The sequence below is a fragment of the Haliotis rubra genome, unplaced genomic scaffold, assembly GCF_003918875.1.
Source record: "Haliotis rubra isolate DU_JTF1 unplaced genomic scaffold, ASM391887v1 Scf620, whole genome shotgun sequence".
Taxonomy (NCBI): Eukaryota; Metazoa; Mollusca; class Gastropoda; order Lepetellida; family Haliotidae; genus Haliotis; species Haliotis rubra.
In genome coordinates this window covers 373889-394713 of record NW_025767325.1, presented here as the reverse complement: position 1 = coordinate 394713, position 20825 = coordinate 373889, and the positions used below count along the sequence as shown (strand labels likewise).

The 20825-nt window shown below is 41.2% G+C and overlaps 1 protein-coding gene and 1 long non-coding RNA gene across 2 annotated transcripts; both read left to right on the top strand.

Moving 5' to 3' along the window:
• Window positions 1-5639: 5639 nt before the first annotated feature.
• Window positions 5640-7630, top strand: LOC124256239. Its single transcript, XR_006892858.1, has 3 exons — window positions 5640-7032; window positions 7418-7422; window positions 7572-7630. It is a non-coding gene; the product is annotated as an uncharacterized LOC124256239 (long non-coding RNA).
• Window positions 7631-11688: 4058 nt separating this feature from the next.
• LOC124256237 lies at window positions 11689-19838 on the top strand. The gene is made up of 3 exons (XM_046690210.1): window positions 11689-11730; window positions 18362-18414; window positions 19097-19838. The coding sequence occupies exon 3, from the start codon at window positions 19099-19101 to the stop codon at window positions 19672-19674; it is 576 nt and encodes a 191-aa protein (XP_046546166.1). The 5' UTR covers window positions 11689-11730; window positions 18362-18414; window positions 19097-19098; the 3' UTR covers window positions 19675-19838.
• The last annotated feature ends 987 nt before the right edge of the window (window positions 19839-20825 follow it).

Genomic DNA, 20825 nt, shown 5'->3' with positions numbered 1-20825 from the left:
ACCATCTACACCTGGATATAAACACAAATACTCACTACCGACCATCTACACCTGTATATAAACACAATACTCACTACCGACCATCTACACCTAGATATAAACACAGTACTCACTACCGACCATCTACACCTGGATATAAACACAATACTCACTTCCGACCATCTACACCTGGATATAAACACAATACTCACTACCGACCATCTACACCTGGATATAAACACAATACTCACTACCGACCATCTACACCTGGATATAAACACAATACTCACTACCGACCATCTACACCTGGATATAAACACAATACTCACTTCCGACCATCTACACCTAGATATAAACACAATACTCACTTCCGACCATCTACACCTGGATATAAACACAATGCTCACTACCGACCATCTACACCTAGATATAAACACAATACTCACTACCGACCATCTACACCTGGATATAAACACATTACACACCTACCGACCATCTACACCTGGATATAAACACAATACTCACTACCGACCATCTACACCTGGATATAAACACATTACACACTACCGACCATCTACACCTAGATATAAACACATTACACACTACCGACCATCTACACCTGGATATAAACACATTACACACTACCGACCATCTACACCTAGATATAAACACATTACACACTACCGACCATCTACACCTAGATATAAACACAATACTCACTACCGACCATCTACACCTGGATATAAACACAATACTCACTACCGACCATCTACACCTGGATATAAACACAATACTCACTACCGACCATCTACACCTAGATATAAACACAATACTCACTACCGACCATCTACACCTGGATATAAACACAATACTCACTACCGACCATCTACACCTGGATATAAACACAATACTCACTACCGACCATCTACACCTGGATATAAACCCAGAACTCACTACCGACCATCTACACCTAGACATAAACCACTATACCTAATCCAGACCATCTACACCTGGAGATCAACACAAGACCTACTACAGGCCATCTGCCCTTGAGGTTTACATAAGACCCAATAAAACGATCAACACTTTGATAAGAACACAAGACCTAATACAGACCATCTACACCGAGATATTAGCACAAGACCTAATACAGACCATCTGCCCCTTAGGGTGCACATTAGACCCAATAAAGACGATCAACACTTTGATATGAACACAGGACCTAATGCAGACCATCTTCCCCAAGAGATGTACACAGGACCTAATACAGACGATCTACGCCTAGTTATGCAAGACCTCATACAGACCATCTGCCCCTAAAGATGAACACAAGACCTAATACAGACCATCTGCATCTAGTGATGAACAAAGACCTAATACAGACCATCTGCACCTAGTGATGAACAAAGACCCTAATACAGACCATCTGCACCTAGTTATGCAAGACCTAATACAGACGATCTACACCCAGATATGTGCACAAGACCTAATACAGACCATCTGCCCCAAAGAGATGTACACAAGACCTAATACAGACGACCTACGCCTAGTTATGCAAGACCTAATACAGACCATCTGCCCTAAAGAGATGAACACAAGACCTAATACAGACCATCTGCACCTAGTGATGAACAAAAGACCTAATACAGACCATCTACGCCTAGTTATGCAAGACCTAATACAGACCATCTTTCCCCAAGAGATGTACACAGGACCCTAATACAGACGATCTACGCCTAGATTATGCAAGACCTCATACAGACCATCTGCCCTAAAGATGAACACAAGACCTAATACAGACCATCTGCATCTAGTGATGAAACAAAGAGACCTACTACAGACCATCTGCACCTAGTGATGAACAAAGACCTAATACAGACCATCTGCACCTAGTTATGCAAGACCCTAATACAGACGATCTACACCCCAGATATGTGCACAAGACCTAATACAGACCATCTGCCCCAAAGAGATGTACACAAGACCTAATACAGACGACCCTACGCCTAGTTATGCAAGAGACCTAATACAGACCATCTGCCCTAAAGATGAACACAAGACCTAATACAGACCATCTGCACTAGTGATGAACAAAAGACCTACTACAGACCATCTACGCCTGGATTATATGCAAGACCTAATACAGACCATCTGCCCCTAATGATGAACACAAGACCTAATACAGACCATCTGCCCTAAAAGATGAACACAAGACCTAATACAGACCATCTGCACCACTGATGAACAAAGACCCTAATACAGACTGTCTACACACCCAGATATGTGCACAAGAGGCTAATACAGACCATCTGCCCCAAAGAGATACACACAAGACCTGCTGGTGTGTGTGACTTCCCTATTGTGTGCCCAGACCATCTACACCTAGAGATCAACACAAGACCTAACACAGACCATCTGCCTCGAGGATGAACTACAAGACCCTAATACAGACCATCTGCCCTAGAGGTGAACAGAAGACCTACTATAGACCTAAAGAATACCATTTACACCTTGATATCTACACAGAGACCTAATCGGACCACCTGCACTTAGAGATCAACACAAGACAAACAGATATCACCCAGGAGACGAAAAAAACCTGACTTTTGCACGAGCCATCTTGGTCTTGATATACACGGTTCTAAATCCAGAGGTAGGGTTGTTACTGTCACCTCTACCTACCTCTCTCTCTAACCCCTCCCCTCTCTAACCCCTCTCTCTAACCCCCTCCTTTCTCTCTAACCCCTCCCCAATTCCTCTCTCCAATCTCTCTCCTCTCTCTAACCCCCTCCCTTCTCTCCTACCCCACCCCAACCCCCTCTCTCTCTCTCCGGAGTCGTCATGAAGGACGCACATTTAGATAGATATCTAATTGAACGGAGGCACAAAGGAGTGTAATACAGTGCAACATTTATTGAAGATTGACAGGTGCTATCACATTGTGTTGTATGATGTGCTAGTCCACGAGAACAAGTGAAAGATGCCGTCGAGGGTACATGCAATGATAATTACTTTTAGACCCTGAAACTAGAGTTTCTGTTCCACTTGCGCAATGGAGTTGATTCATCTAATCCCGATGCTTCCATTGTTAATTAAAACGGTTAAGTACCAATATAGAATATTCGCAATAATACCATAATAAAGACTACCTCCTTTCGCCCACTCGCGTCGACGTTGAGGGGAAAAAGGAATTACAAAATTAGCCACGGGAAAACCAGGAAGTGTTTTTGCCCGTCGGTGCTATCTTATATATATCAGCTAAAATTGCATAAATCAGTTCATGTCAAATGCCAGCATTGACACAAATGCAAGGTATGTCATACGCTTTTTAGTGCAATGTATTTATTAGAAAGTAGAATTCCTTTGTCACTACAGCGCCCTTATTCTCAGAAACGTTCTTAGCCCTTAAATTCTTAGCTTTCATCATTAATGTATGTGTTAAGAATGGGTAGATAGGAAGTTCAATAATAGGGGCTACGAACGTTTCGAGAATAGCTGAAGTCAGAGGACTGCAATTGGCTGTCAGCTACCCATGCTTATCCAGCGATGCAGATCCGGGTTAGAACTGATGTTCAACGCTGCAGGAACGACAAACGTGATCGGGTGATCCGACACACTAAGTTAGTTCATGTATGCCTGCTTACACTGGGGGCGGTGGGGCAGCCTAATGGTTAAGCGCCCGCTCGTCACGCATGCAGACCTGGGTTCGATTTCACATTTGGTACAATGTGGCAAGAGCCCATTTTTGGAATTACTTCTCCTTTTCGGATTTCGACACAATCATTTTGTACTAATCCATAAAAGGATCACATATCGTCTTTGATTATCAGTTGAATATGTAATCAAATCTCTTGAGAAGAGGAAATAAGATGATATCAAATAACATGTAGCGTTACTGGACATTTCCTACCAGTTGTTTTAGAGTCTAAAAATATTATTCGATGAATTTTTAATGCAACACCAAAATCAATCGAGTTTTGGAAAGAATTACTTGATTCCACGGGTATCATGCCATTCAAAATCGGGTTTCAAAACTCAGAGTCACAGTGAGGTTGTCTTAATGCCCTTTTGAACCATAATATTATTCATTAAAAGAAATAAAAAGTCTCGATACTGTCGACTGTGAGACAATGAACCTTCCGTTGCCACTGCGAGTCAGTTTTCATCTTCGTTTATTGCCGCGTGTAACACTGGCCTCATACAAAACACCACTATTACCTGCTGCATGTCGCACTTTTAGCTTCAGGTTGCTTGTTGTTTAACCTTCCGTTGAAGGCTATGACCATTCGCAGTGTATGAAATCTTTCTGTAAAACTGGCTTGGACTTCCGGATATAAAATGCGATTTGCTTCAGCAAGGAGATGGTTGTTGTTCAACTTGCACCACTCAAGAAATATTATTCAGCCCATACGGTGGCGATCTTATATGACTGTTGATTCTGGACGAACCAATCCAGTCATCAGCATCATGAGGCATTGATCTCACCATGCAGTTGGGATGCGATTGTAACTCATATCAAGACCAGGGTGTAGATACCGATAGTCGTCTCTTACTTGACTAAGCATGAAGCGATGAATGAAGACCAATTCCGAAGGTCAACGGGCATCACAGCTTTAGGCTGATTGTGGAGTTGACTCCAAGAATCGACCTGGTGCCGATGTGAATAGTTGTTTTGTCATCATACGAGTATCTTTGGTAGATCCGCCAGCACGAGTGAAGATGTCACGGCTCAACGGGCCATCTTCCCTAAGCAATTGACATCGCCATGATTTAAACTATATCATTGTTCAAGAGGTGTGGTAAAAAGCAACTCATTCATCACCGTTCTCTCTTCCCCTTTAAAGGAGGCATGAACTCGTTTGGACTGCTTGTTGAGAAAAACTGCTCCCTGTGGATCTCAGCGGGATGCAGCACCAACAGCTTTTAACAGCACCAGCCCCAACACGGTTGATATCATCCAACTTGCTGGAGTGTACACAACCGACCCGCGCTTATCGATCTGCATTCGCAAAGAACATACCAATATATAATGGAACAGGGAGGCAACACTGTGGATGTAGAAGAAAGACCCAGCTTGCGAAGTGAGACGGAACTTCCTGAAGGAAATGGAACCTCTGCCCTGCCTACTTCAAGCTGGACGATGGACGAAACACGCCTGCCCCAGGCATATCCTACCACCAAGCCGAGTGTGTCTGCCGAAAATGTATGTTGCGACCGCCGTCTCAATGGGATCAAACGCCGCACCAAAGAGGTTCCGATGCGAGAAGGTGTATTCTTGCGCAGTTGTTGCTGGCGGCAGAGATGCAAGGTAAAGAGTTCACTTGCGGTTACCAGCGCTGTTGTTCCTGGAGCCTGTGGCTTATTTGCCTTTGGCTTCATAACATAGTCGAGGTCGTGGCAGCATCCCCTAGATGCGTAATGTGATGATGGCGCGGAAACAGGAACCAACACGCTAGAGATATCAGGCGCTGATCAATGGAACCAACCGGTCATCCTATGATTCACTAAAATTTTAAAGATTATGGTTTCTTATGTGTTATACAATGTTTTGTTTCGACAGGGGACGGTGGGGAGGCCTATTAGTTGAAGCGGTCCCGCTCGTCACGCCGAAGCCCGGGTTCGAATTCCCCATATTAGCGGTACGATGTGGGAAGCTCATTTCTGGTGTGTGTCGCCTCGCTGGCATCGCTGGAATATTGCTAAAAACGAAGCGTAAAAAGAGCCAAACTCCTCACCTCACTTGTTTAGAGCAACATAAAAATGCTATGTTTTTTTCCTTTCATCTGACAAAATATGTAACTTACGCAAATATGGAGGACATGTGTTTGTGATAAAAGGTCGATATTATGTACTTTTGACAGAAAACAGGGCTATATAACAAAAAATCACACAATTTAAAGCGTATTAACCAGTTTGTGAATGAATTGAATTGTGTAAAACATTCCACTTATCCGGAAAGCAATGTTTCCGGCAATACAAAGAACTACACGTCAATAAACGTTTATGGATGAAGCCAGTTGATTAACATTTGAAATATTTGTTCAGCAATATATATCAAGTCAAAGCTCCACGATGTTATTTTCGCCCAGGGTGTTCACAAGGAAGGCGGTTCTAGTGCGAAGATGATTGTAACTGCTGATGTTCTAACATAGACTTATGGCAATTATAGTGTTATAATCTCTGTGGGAAACAAGTGTAATCATTAGCGATACCCCAGTAGTTTACTGCAACAGACTTACGGATTACCATAACTTTAGGATGTCTTTGTAAAACAGGTGACAGATTAGGATTACGTTTTGACGTATCTGCCGCCTTGCCCTCTCCTGGTTTCCCCATACCGTGATATTGCTGGCATATTTGCTGAAAACAAAACTCATTCACTTTTCATCCCATGCCGCTCCCCGATTGCCTATGCTGGAGAGTACCCTATTGAATTAACCCTAGGACGTTCTGTATCATGTGTGAACATTGACATGACTGCAATCCGATCCGATCCCTTTGCGAATCTTACGAAACCAGTTAGTCGCCAACTGGATGTGTATTCCTAGTAGATGCCGTATTTCGGTCGCTGACCCACATCCGCACGTGCTCTCTGACGGCCCCCGGACTATCCACGGCACCGGTAATGACCGATAATCGCGCTTTAATCCGCACGGCTTGGGTGAATGCCCAAGTTTGAGTGAGCCATTTTTCTGAGTGTGCTTTTCCATGTATCCTGCTATGCTAAGCTGCGCTTGTTAATGTATCGTTTGTATTGTTTAATAAGATCATTGAAGAGTCGAGAATCGTGTCACCGGGCTGATTGTTTCCAGCTTACTGGAATGTCTGGTCTTAACACAGTTTGTTTACATGTAGTTGTTATTTGCATGCCAAAAGGTACGCATATGTAAATCCTTACAGAAACAAAGGCATATATTTTGTGCCCATTGTAACGGGCCGAAATTTTCCACCGACGCTTCGGATTTTTTAGTGAAATCCATCACTATGTCGTGTTCATTAGTTCACAGTGCCTTTACTACGAATGGATGCTGTTTCGGCAAAGACTGATCTATCGTTATCGGTGATTCAAAATACAGTCAGAAAACCTCCCTTGAACGGAACTCGTTTATCCAGAGCACCTTCCACGGGAGACAATTAATTTTCAATGACGCCTGTAGAGGGCTTTAGAAGCTGACATCAATATATATATTTAAAGAAAGCATAAGTGGCGACCAGTGGTTCGTGTCGGTAATCCCTGCATATAAGTTCACTGGTGGCTATATTTCATCCACGTATTAACGAAATTTCCGTATATGAAATTTTGATCAGGTGTTGAGTTAGAAGTCGCATTTTTTCCTATTAAAGATAATGCGAGTCTATGTATGTCGGACATTTTATTTTAAGGATCTAAGGAATCCGGAGTTTCCCTTCCTGAGAATCCACGCACACTTTTACCCAGTTCCAGTGATATTTTAGGCCCCTATTTTAATCGCGGACGGTTACTTGGATTACATTTGTCACTTAACCACGCAGGAGATGTGGTGGAAATGAACAAATTAGAACGAAATTAAATGAAAACATGTCCTTAAGGTGATCTCAAATCGAAAATGTAGAATATCCTACAATTACGATTTAGGGTGGGCTAATCCAGTAGTAATTAAAGGTCAACTTCCAGAAACTGAAGAGCATTATGCGGAATTTTTTTGCATTCGATTTTGTTTCTATTGATTTCCTTGACGCGTGTACTATTTTCCTATTGTACCGTGGAAACCGGTCAGCACTCTTCAATGATCGCTTTTATATTTGTTATGTTGCATACCTGTCCTTTAACCGGATTCGATAAAGGACTATTTTCCGACAACGCACCAGAAGTAATCAATTTCAGATTGTTTTGTTCGATTTATCATTGTTGTAACTTTTATTCTTGTTGATCTTCTTCTACGATTGACGGAAATCATAGCATAGGACAAAGTCACGTTGGACTTAATGGAAATCTGGAAGCCCGATTTTATTGCTCTAAAACAGATTATTATCGTAGAAGTAAACCATATCGTCTTTGCGGGCGAACGCTTGATGGCGATATAAATCGTAAACATATAAATGAAGATATGAGCACGATTCAGGCGGGACGTACGGAGACGCGCCAACTGGAAGATTTTGACGCTGAAGCCTAAGATGAAATTCAACGAAAAATTCAAGAAAACATCCATGATTATAACGTGAACTTCAATTATATTCCGTATTTTGCATTTTGGCGTATTGGTTTCAATCCGTTGTTATGTAATAACACTGTAATCTCGCTTATCTTCTCAATAAACAGAAATGTTTGGAAACGTAATGCCAATGTTGACTGTATTACACTTAATTCATTATACTGTATGTGAACAGACGGACTCTTCCACTCCTGTCGCCAATATTTCAGGACCCCAGTCGGCGATGCCAATAAATAATATTATGTCCATTTATATAGCGCCAAAACCACCGGGTATCTAACTCAAAGGCACGATACATTATTACTTTGGATAGCCCCAAGAGCTACCTGCGCTAGAAGGTTATAGTCGCTGGGCTTGCATCCCACCAAGGTATCCCCATCGCTAACGGGTGAACAAAATTATTTTGAACAAAGGCTCCGGTTGCCCAGGTGGGACACGTATCCCATGGCTGCCTCGTTGTCAGGGCGGGACTGGGAATCTAAGAAACTCTCAGTCCAAGCTGTGAGAGCGCAGTCCCTGCCCATCCAAAGGACTCCTCCACTTTAGCCCGTTTGCTTTCAACCCTATATGCATAGGGTGTTGGGTGCATCAGAAGAATTTTGCTGAGCAGGGAATGAGGTGTATGAACTTTCATTTTTGCACACTGCAAAAGTGCCTCCCAAAATGGGACAATATGCAGATGGTGAACTTAAATTAGGTAATTTGTTAGGCTTAGGAGGGTAAATGCTAAATCTTAAAATTGACTCTTTCATTTTATTAAAAACTTTCATGGAATATAACCAAATTGAGAGCTTGCCATGAAATTATGTGTACATTATTAGAGTGGAAACCCTAAACCCATTTCATGGGGCATTTCTTGGTCCCATAAAGATATTTTCTAGGAAACAAGAAACATCGCTATGGTTGGTAGAATGTATCCCTAAGAGTGCCTGATTTGTTACATGGGGTCCGTGCAGGACCACACACCCGCCCTCCACACAATACTTCGACCGCAGATTATATTTCAGCGAAATTATCCAATGTACATATACAGTATACATGACATAACCTTCAGACATTCTAAAGCAATATTTCGAACACAGCCAAGCAATGCCAAGATATAATAAGCAATGCTTCAGATATAGTCAATAATGCGTCGAGATATGATTCAGCAATACTCGAGACACAGCAATACGTCAGACACAGTCAGCAATGTCGAGAGACACAGCAATGCTACAGAGACAGCCAGTAATACTCAGAGACACAGTAATACTTCAGACACAGTCAGTAATACTCGAGACACAGCAATACTTCAGACACAACCAGTAATACTCGAGACACAGCAATACTTCAGACACAGCCAGTAATACTCGAGACACAGCAATACTTCAGACACAGCCAGTAATACTCGAGACACAGCAATACTTCAGACACAGCCAGTAATACTCGAGACACAGCAATACTTCAGACACAGCCAGTAATACTCGAGACACAGCAATACTTCCCTTGGACGTTTTGGCTCACAGATGCAATTTCCTCCATTTCTGTACTCCAATTTGGTATAAAATATCATTTTTCCTGCTACGTTTTACCAATTGTTTCATTTTTTTAAAAAGTTTCTTTGTTCAAAATTGTAGCATCTGTACATAATGTTCTAAACTAAACTTTATGAATATGTTTGGACATATCTGTATATATGCAAAACAACTGCTTTGTTCAGTTTAAGTATTAATATACAATAGTTGTATTACTAAATTCAGAAATTGCACGCGAAATGTACATCATATACATGTTATCTTCAGGTTTGTTCAGTATTACTCACTCACGCAGTTTACTCATTGCAACTTGACAAGATAAGTCAGTCAGAAAGATTGGTTTATTTATGATCAACCATGAAATGAACACATTTACAGTTCCAATGGAATATCAAAAATGATTTTGACTCTATTATACACTTTTAGCTGTATTTGAATTTCCTCCAGTCTGTCTTCCTTGAATATATAGTGCATGTTCTTGGTATCAAAGGTGTGCTTCTGCATGTGTGCAGCATCTCCAACCCTGATCTCAGGGTTAACATTCTCATCCACCTTTCAGTCTCTGCCTCAAACGTTGATGATAATCAGTAAACAATTCTGTATCACTCTCTCCGACTTGTTCAGTTATAACACACTTTAAAACATGCAAGATTATGGCCTGATAAAAATGTTCATCATATTAGCAGTTTAATGATGAAACCCGATAGTCTACATTCAAATTTCGGGCCCATTTCTGGTGTCCCCGACGTGATATTGCTGGAATATTGCTAAAAACAGTAAAACCATACTCAGTCAGTCAAATTTCGGGCAAATGCAAATTATTTTGTGGGCTAGTAACTTTCGACTGGCTTTCAAAAGATGGAAACTATATCGCACACTGTTTATAACTGTTAGATTTGTGTTTTTGAAAAAAAATAATCACTTAAAACTTCACAAATGCCTGCAATATATACGCTGAGTAATCTTTACACCACAACGTGTACACAGTGACAGATTTCAACAACATGCATCTTTTCTAAAATACCTGAAAATAGGACGCCCTCTCATCGTCATTGTAATGGGAAGCTGTGTGACGAACGGGATGGCAATACACGGCATGCATGTATAACCACGACCTATGGTAACCGGATATACGTATATAGCCGTTTGTGGATTTCCCATTGCTTTATGTTATTGCTGTATGACAAAAATAACGTTCGGTTACTGATAGAAGAAGTCATTAGAATGAGCAAGAGAACGGTGTGTATTACAGCCTGCAGCATATGTCAAGCTGTATCACAGCCGAAAGTGGTGACTTAAGATATGATCGACAATAAAATATGCTGCAACCTTCTTAGTGTTGTAAAGATATAGACGTGTATTGTCAATTCAGTGTACTTTGTGAAGCCATGATCTTCACTGGCTGAATGGGCCTTTGCTAATTTTAGACCAGGAAGTTTAGACCAGCTGCTCTATATTTTCGGTGGGAACAAACCAGGTACGTCTTTGAAAATTAGCATATTTTAACTTCGTTTGCCTCGTACATGAAAGAAGCAGTGTTTTCTTCTGTTAGTTACTAGAAGAAGCTTACTGATAACTCCTTGGTCAAACATGGTCGGGCTATCAAATAAGGCGACAAATGGTTTGCTGATAACACTATGCCGCAGTCTTAAAACAGCCGTAGCAGTATTGCGCGGGTATAAATGGTTTTAGGAGCCAAGCGTTTGGGTTTAAGATCTTGGTGTAAATCCTACGAGGTGCACACAAAACCACATATACCTTCGATTAAATTATCTTACCGACATGTTTCCAACTGCCGTTGTATAAGCATTAATACAAATTGAAAGTGATAGGAAACAGCCGAGATTAGTTTGTGATGTGTCACGTGATTTTAATCACACTTAAACAACGATGCAGTTTTAGGCTTGGTAGTGGAGTATAATTGATTATACTCTCCGGCTCAGGGTGCATTCCATGCACCAACCCTCACCGGATACAAGGTAGTATCCATCATCAATCGCGTGCGCATACCGCTCAGATCTCCAGCATTTTGACGCGACATGGAGGTAGGATAAGAAAAATACTTCATTTTCTTTTACCGTCTCGAAGAAACATTGTCTAGTTCAAACCGGAGATTCCAGTATAATTGTCTGATTTCATGCAAAGGTGGTTCCAGACAGAGAAAATGGTAAATATGTATGAGATGATCCTGCCATTTCGATAACTATCAGATGTTTTGTTGACGTCTCAAATAGATGCCACGTGTTGATTTGCTTGTGAACGCCTGGTGGTCCATGTGCTGACCTGTCTCTGGTGCACTTTTGTCATAAAGTTCAGTCTTAATGACACACACATGTAACGGAGCTGTAACTAACACAGGTGATAAACTTGTTACAATTACCGTTAACCTATAGGATGTACTTGTGCTGGCTGAACATGGCATCACATTCGAGCTGTAACTAACACGGGTGATAAACTTGTTACAACCCACCGTTAACCTATAGGATGTACTTGTGCTGGCTGAATTTGGCATCACATTCGAGCTGTAACTAACATAGGTGATAAACTTTTACAACCCACCGTTAGCCTATAGGATGTACTTGTGCTGGCTGAACATGGCATCACATTCGAGCTGTAACTTTACACAGGTGATAAACTTTGTTACAACCCACCGTTAACCTATAGGATGTACTTGTCCTGGCTGAACATGGCATCACATTCGGGCTGTAACTAACATAGGTGATAAACTTGTTACAACCACCGTTAACCTATAGGATGTAGTTGTGCTGGCTGAACATGGCATCACATTCGAGCTGCTAACTAACACGGGTGATAAACATTTACAACCCACCGTTAACCTATAGGATGTACTTGTGCTCTGAACATGGCATCACATTCGAGCTGTAACTAACACAGGTGATAAAATTACAACCCACCGTTAACCTATGGATGTACTGTGACGCTGGCTGAACATGGCATCACATTCGAGCTGTAACTAACACAGGTGATAAACTTGTTACAACCACCGTTAACCTATAGGATGTACTTGTGCTGGCTGAACATGGCATCACATTCGAGCTGTAACTAACACAGGTGATAAACTTGTTACAACCCATCGTTAACCTATAGGATGTACTTGTGCTGGCTGAACATGGCATCACATTCGAGCTGTAACTAACATGGGTGATAAACTTGTTACAACCCACCGTTAACCTATAGGATGTACTTGTGCTGGCTGAACATGGCATCACATTCGAGCTGTAACTAACACAGGTGATAAACTTGTTACAACCCATCGTTAACCTATAGGATGTACTTGTGCTGGCTGAACATGGCATCACATTCGAGCTGTAACTAACATAGGTGATAAACTTGTTACAACCCACCGTTAACCTATAGGATGTACTTGTGCTGGCTGAACATGGCATCACATTCGAGCTGTAACTAACACAGGTGATAAACTTGTTACAACCCACCGTTAACCTATAGGATGTACTTGTGCTGGCTGAACATGGCATCACATTCGAGCTGTAACTAACACATGTGATAAAACTTTTACAACCCACCGTTAACCTATAGGATGTACTTGTGCTGGCTGAACATGGCATCACATTCGAGCTGTAACTAACACAGGTGATAAACTTGTTACAACCCACCGTTAACCTATAGGATGTACTTGTGCTGGCTGAACATGGCATCACATTCGAGCTGTAACTAACACAGGTGATAAACTTGTTACAACCCACCGTTAACCTATAGGATGTACTTGTGCTGGCTGAACATGGCATCACATTCGAGCTGTAACTAACACAGGTGATAAACTTGTTACAACCCACCGTTAACCTATAGGATGTACTTGTGCTGGCTGAACATGGCATCACATTCGAGCTGTAACTAACACAGGTGATAAACTTGTTTACAACCCACCGTTAACCTATAGGATGTACTTGTGCTGGCTGAACATGGCATCACATTCGAGCTGTAACTAACACAGGTGATAAACTTGTTACAACCCACCGTTAACCTATAGGATGTACTTGTGCTGGCTGAACATGGCATCACATTCGAGCTGTAACTAACACAGGTGATAAACTTATTTTAACTATGGGATCGTTAACCTATAGGATGTGAAAACTATTACTTACTTGTGCTGGCTTAACCTATAATGTACTTGTGTTGGCTGAACATGGCATCACATTCGAGCTGTAACTAACACATGTGATAAACTTGTTACAACCCACCGTTAACCTATAGGATGTACTTGTGCTGGCTGAACATGGCATCACATTCGAGCTGTAACTAACATAGATGATAAACTTGTTACAACCCACCGTTAACCTATTGGATGTACTTGTGCTGGCTGAACATGGCATCACATTCGAGCTATAACTAACACAGATCATAAACTTGTTACAACCCACCGTTAACCTATAGGATGTACTTGTGCTGGCTGAACATGGCATCACATTCGAGCTGTAACTAACACATGTGATAAACTTTTACAACCCACCGTTAACCTATAGGATGTACTTGTGCTGGCTGAACATGGCATAACATTCGAACATCAAAGGTTAACATACTCGACAACAGTGGTCTACAGTGTTAAACTGACCGGGGTACATCAACGGTCCCGGGCCCTAAGTTGTTGTAGAGCTAAGATGATCGCAAATCCCACAATTAACCACAGTTTTACGATAATGCGTAGCGCTGCGACCTGTGTCAGCACAAAGACTGTCACTTGTAATGTTGCCATGTTGTAGAACTGTAACATATTCAACAACTACGGTGTGGTCGATTTAACTGGACATAACCAACCAGAGACGTTAGCTATGTCTTGGCATTATCCACTGTTTCGTAAGGTATATTTGGTGTTTTCTCCAAACAAATCTGCAATTTGACTATATAGGTCATCTAGTACTCTCCTATATCTGAGCTCCTACTACATTCCCAATAGCCGTGTTGACAAAGGATATGGCTTAAGTCATGTTTAGTTTTCATTAAAAAAGAATCTTAAGGTTCCTGTGGTTTTAACATGAGTGATGTTTGCAAACACCTGTTCTCTTTATTCGTACGCGCGTTTCTGTAACCAATAGCTTGTGGCACAAAGCCGAGCAAGAATATGCTGCAAATAAGTACAGAATGTAGGACAGAAGATCACAGTGATATCAGCAGTCACCATTATACCATTATTATCGTGTACAATAGGCGGTCCTGGCTAATAATTCGTCCTTAAATAAAAAAAACCTTTGGTATTATGACAACGCAGATACTTTAGTCACGAGTGCCTACACACACATTTGGGTTGTTTAAAAACACGCAAACAAATCGCAACTTGAACTGAAACGAAAACGGTTTCATATCGGACGGAGTGTTTTGGAGTGGAAAAGGGTAAAGTTGAGAAAGGTTTAAATGGCGTTGAGAAAGAGCGGAAAGAAGAGGTAGAGCCATTTCACACGGCATGTCATTTAGTCTGTCTCACAGTCCCTGAACCACATAATTGTCCCTACTGCCTAGCCCTCCCTGCAATGACCTACATGAAGCAAGTCTAGATTTCCCCAGGTTCTCCAAACTCACTGGGGCTCCTTTTCAATTTAAATGGATGTATCAAAATTCTATATATTAAAGACTAAGCGTTAGTCTAACTGTGATTGAACGCGCGGGGGCTGTGAACTACTCACGGTGTGTAGAACTGAAATGAAAGTAGTGTAACAACATTTAGAGTGTCATTGTTAAGAGTTTCAAATGGTCTACTCTAAAGCTTTATCACAACAGGGAACACCTTAACCGCGTATAAGCTTTACCCCCACACGCACGCACGCACGCACGCACGCACGCACGCACGCACACACATACACATAAATACTAGTATATCGAGCATCTCAGGTACCGTATTTCCTGTATAAGCGCCGGGCCTCTAATAACCGCCGGGGATAAAGCAGTTCTTTAAGAAATAAGCGCCGGGCCTCTAATAAGCGCCGGGTCTGCAGGGCCGTTGAAAAAATAAGCGCCGGGGGCGCTTATTAGAAGAAATACGGTATCTTAAGATATCTCCATTGAAGTCAACACATTTGCTGAAATAATTTCAAACAATGTTTGGCTCATATGCTTACAAATTCATTTCTTAACCCAGTCTTCACTGAACCAATCATTTCTACACAAAATATTAACATTGCTGCTTTGAACATGAATAGTGTGTTAAAAACTATGATGTACAGATTTATTGGTGCCAGATTTGAATACAGATAAATAAAAACTCTTTTACTCTTTGGGGCAAACGTAAACTGTTTTTCATCCTACGGTATTTCTTCAAGCCAAACCTGAGCAAATCCGTAGGGAAATGGCACATGTCGTACATTTGAGGCTCTGTTTTGTGCACCATTGTCATCAAGTTGTTTAATGGGGATATCGGTATGATTCGATTTGTGAACACTTGAAATATTATTTAAGTACTTAAATTTGGCAAGACACAAATGATATTTCACCTGTCTCACTCAGCCCAAAAGCTTACTCTCCAACACGAGGAACCTTTATAATATAGTGTATGGACCTTTTCTGTAAGATCAAAATATACAATTCCCCAAATTCGTACAATAAAATAAGTGCAGTTTTGCAGTCAAAAGTAGTAAAAGCTACTGAAAAGGTAACAGGCCAGCATTGGTATTTAGTAGGGTTGGGTATTTAATGCCAAAATGTTCGTATTGCGATATATTGTGATATGTGTTGGCGTATTGCAATATGTATTGCAATATATTGTAAAAGTGTATAACATGGCTTTCTTTTGAAACAATGCTACTGGCCACTGTCATGACTAGAATGTGATTGTACAAGAGATCAGTTGAAAATGTTTCAAAATTGAAGACTTTGCTCTAAAGTTTTGAACTCGAGAAAAAGCGTCTGCAGGGTGTCCTCCCATTACGCAGACAGGCAGTTCGCAGACGCCTTAAAACAACAACATTTACAGTTCAATGAACAGATTAGCTACTACCTGTTACCTACACATTATCATGGAATAGTCCAAATAAAGACACAAGAATAAAGTTCGATCTGTATTATTTACTTTGAAAGGTGGTCGAAAAGACATTAATTGGAATGTTGATTGCTGCAATATAAAAAGAGTTGATTTTCATAAACATTTGGGCCTAACCTTAAGAAACCCCAATAATTTTAGCAGTCTGTAAATAATCCAGTCTGGGACAGACAATCCAGTGATCAACAGCATGAGCATTGATCTGCGCAATTGGGAACCGATGACATGTGTCAGCCAAGTCAGCGAACCTGACCACCCGATCCCGTTAGTCGCCTCCTACGACAAGCATGGGTTACTGAAGATCAATATTCTAACCCGGACCTTCACGGGTACACAAGATTAAGATATATGACGAGTACAAGTGTGTAATTATGATTTATTTAGAATAAATAAAAAAAAAATAATGATGCATCATGTCAATGGGGCCATGGATGTGAGAATGTTTTTCATTACTTCCTTGAATGTCCATTGTATACTATTCAAAGACATAACCTTTTACAATCTATAGAAAGTATGTGTTAAAATTACAATACTGACTGGTATTAATCTAATCTTACCTGGCATGTACAGAATGTTTTCAAATATGTACACATCTATATCTCTCCAACAAACGTTTTTACAGTTGTACAGTTCTGTTGTACACATCCTATTATTGGGAGAAGGCTTTTTAAAGTTGGATAACTTGTTCCCAATCCTTTTCTTGAATGAATAAAATGTTTCAATTAATAAACACAATCAAACCTCTCAGTGACAAACTTGTTTTTATATTCGATAGTAATTGATAGTAAAAACAATTTGGAGAAGAGAAGACAGATTATCATTGACACACAATCAAGTGTCTGTCAATCGGGAGATAACCGTTAGATATATATATCTCCCGTGAACACTGTAAACGCCAGTCAGCTCATAGTCAGCGTCGACAGGTCGATGGACCGAGCCATCAAGTTATAGTCAGGTATACTTATAGTTCTGACGTTAACAAAGCCAGAGCGAATATATTAACAGCTTCGCCCTACATCATATGAAAGCATAATTTCATTGGTTAAAAATCGATTACGTTTTCTTAACGTAAGACTTAATATTTTGCACATCCTTCGGGGTGAACATATCACAAGAATAATTTGTCTGGAAGAATTCCAAATTATTCAGTTGTCACCCTCAAAATGGACTCTCTTAGCATGCCATGCGAATGTATTGTTTTTATAACACACAGCTAAACTGCGTACTAGAGAATGTTCTTCAGCTTAAACAAGACATAATCATAAACAGATTTATCAAAATTGAAGCACTTTCACTCATTGTCTCTGCAAAAAGTCTACCGGAAGAGACATCTGCATGTTCAACGTTACTGATTGTGGACCTGACACCCAAGGCGTTCTATATATGTATAACAGTAGTTACATTAGGTATTATATTCATCACACGGAGGACAGATACCATTGTGGAAACGACCACATACCTATGCGATGTCTGAAGGTTGAGGAGGGATGGTGGAATAACGGCCGTTTTGCTGTACTATTAAACAGATTACTACATTTACTGATGTTTGACTTGTTGCGATACTGACTTGATATTTAAAGTTGCCTGTGTTTTATAAATGAGTACAATGTGAGACAGCATGATATTCATTATGTTGAGTTGAAATAAGTTGTATTTCTCTTCTGTGGTAGGGGAACAGTTCCACCGCCCAACCTCAACTGGAAGGAGTACCCATCTAATTTAGGTAAAATATGAAAGTGCTGTAAACAAACTCAAACGAACTGGTTTTAACTGACCATAAATTAAGTGAACAGGATTTTCAGCGAAATTCCTTAGGGCTAGAATCGTGCGTCAGCGCCACAATACGTAGGTCAACATCACAGCGCAGGACGTCACCAAGCAGAGTTTAGAAGGAAACCATGACACTAAGTTAGGTGAGGGTCGTTCGGGAACGCCATTCCAATCACCAGGCTTTGAATAGTCTGTTACATTACAGTAGAGGAGCCATGGACAGGGCTTGGATTAATCTTCAGCAACCAAATCTTGTCGTAAGAGGCGACTATAACGGGATCGGGTGGTCAGGCTCGCTGAGTTGGTTGACACATATCGTATCTCATCGATGTTCATGCTGCTGATCACTGAATTGTCTGATCAGTACTCAATTATTTACATATCGCCGCCATGTAGCTGGAATATTGCTGAGTGCGGTGTTAAACAACAAACACACAGACATTCCAGGAGACACAAGCAATTCTTTTAGGACAATACGTTTCCTATATTGTCACCAAATTCTGCGACAGACAGGTTTAGTTCGCGACTTAGGGCAGTTATACCTGTACGGCTACCGAAGGTTTCTTGAAGTTTTACAGATCACCATTCGTATTCTTAGAACAAGTCATATCATGCGGATGTTTGCTTGTCTGCAGGTATGAACATCGTAATAGATGTCCTCATCATCAGCTCCTGTTTCGTAACGTGCGGCGTCCTTGGCAGCCATTCCGCCACGGGGAACTGCACTGAACCAGACATCGACAAGCTCCGCCGGGATATACCGAACCTCTACGCTGGGTTTCTGGATCCTACCTTCGTGAACCTCCCACGACTGAAAACCATCGTTAGAAGAAAGAACGGTTATATCTACCCTTTCAGCAAAAAGTCTGTGTACTTCTACGGAGGTTACCGGAAGTGCTCCGACGCCCGGAAGGTGATTCGCAAAAATGGCGGCAATCTGTGCCCATCATATTATATTCTGGAATATGACCCGGATAGGATTCCTCGAGAACTTGTTCAGGCAGAGTGCACGTGCGACAGGTGCTTTCTCCGACGTCGTCCGCGTGCTCGCGAAGAGGTCGTAGCTCATCTTGGATGTCGCAAATTGTACACGAATATCCAGGTACTGAGACGGGCCGGGTGTATCCAGGGTGTGTGGACATATCGCCTCTACTGGGAAAGGGTCTCCGTGGCTTGCAGTTGCAACCTACTGTTTGGTCGCCCGTCGGCCTAACAACATTAACCATACTTGCGTAGATGTCATAGATATGTTTCAGAGGTTTATATAGCGCTTTTGAGAGTTGTATACAAATATACACAGTGTAAAATTAATAGGACTTGGTTTGCTTGGAACATTGACGAGTTTGACTTGAAGCAAATAAATATAATTCAGTAAGATCCATCCAAATAATTTGTGACTTTGGTCTGACCATTTGACATTCGGTAAGTGTGTATGTGAGCATTGGGAGCAGGACTGGGCTTTGGTGGGTTAAAAATGAGCGAGGTTGGTTTTTTTTAATAAGAAATTCAAATTTAAGTTCTATGATGAAAAAAAAATGCTTGAGCTTGTTTGAGAAAATGGAAATGTCTGCAACAGAAATTACACTGTTGCAAAATCGTATTTCTTCAATCAGACTAATAACATCCACAGCAAGATCCAAAATACAACCTATGGTACTGTCTGTTTGTTTGTCCGATGTTCAACGCCGCACTCAGCGATATTCTAGCTGTAGGGCGGCGGTCTGTAAATAATCGAGTCTGCACCAGTTACTCCAAGTGATCAACAGCATGAGTATCGAAAATACACGTAGACACTCTTCAAAAAAGAAACGCATAGGTGATTTTGAGAATACTGGACTCATGTAGATGCGACAAAAGCATTACAAATATACTTTTTCTTTCTCAAACGTCATCTTGGTGTGATTGTAAACTTGTTCTCTTATTTAGAAGCGTTTGAAGAAATATTCGCCAAAGCGTCCCCAAGAAAACATGCAAAGCAAAATGCACGAGCAAGTAAGCGGAAAAGCATGCAGTATCGATTACGATAAAAAGGCATATATCCGCTGTTGTTTAATATTGTCGTTTGTACTTGCTTGGAAAAGAGGAAATCATCATGCCACGACAGAGTGTCGCCAATAGAAACATCGCCATAGGCTGGGGAGTCGCAGTTTTCAGTTGCCCGACATTTCAACGTTCATCAGAGCACCATATCTCGCCTTTGGGGACGTTTCCTGCAGACCAGTTTTGGTTTGAGAAGACTTTCCGACCAAACTGTTAGGAATCGATTGTTTGAAGTTGGGATTCGACCAAGAACGCTAGTTGTCGCCCTTGTTTTGATAGACTTCCATCGGCGCAATCGCTTGCGGCGGTGTCGTCGAGTCTGGA

What these genes read in the sequence shown, in the direction of transcription:
- LOC124256237 (XM_046690210.1), top strand. Translation starts at nt 19,099, where the DNA reads ATGAACATCGTAATAGATGTCCTCATCATCAGCTCCTGTTTCGTAACG.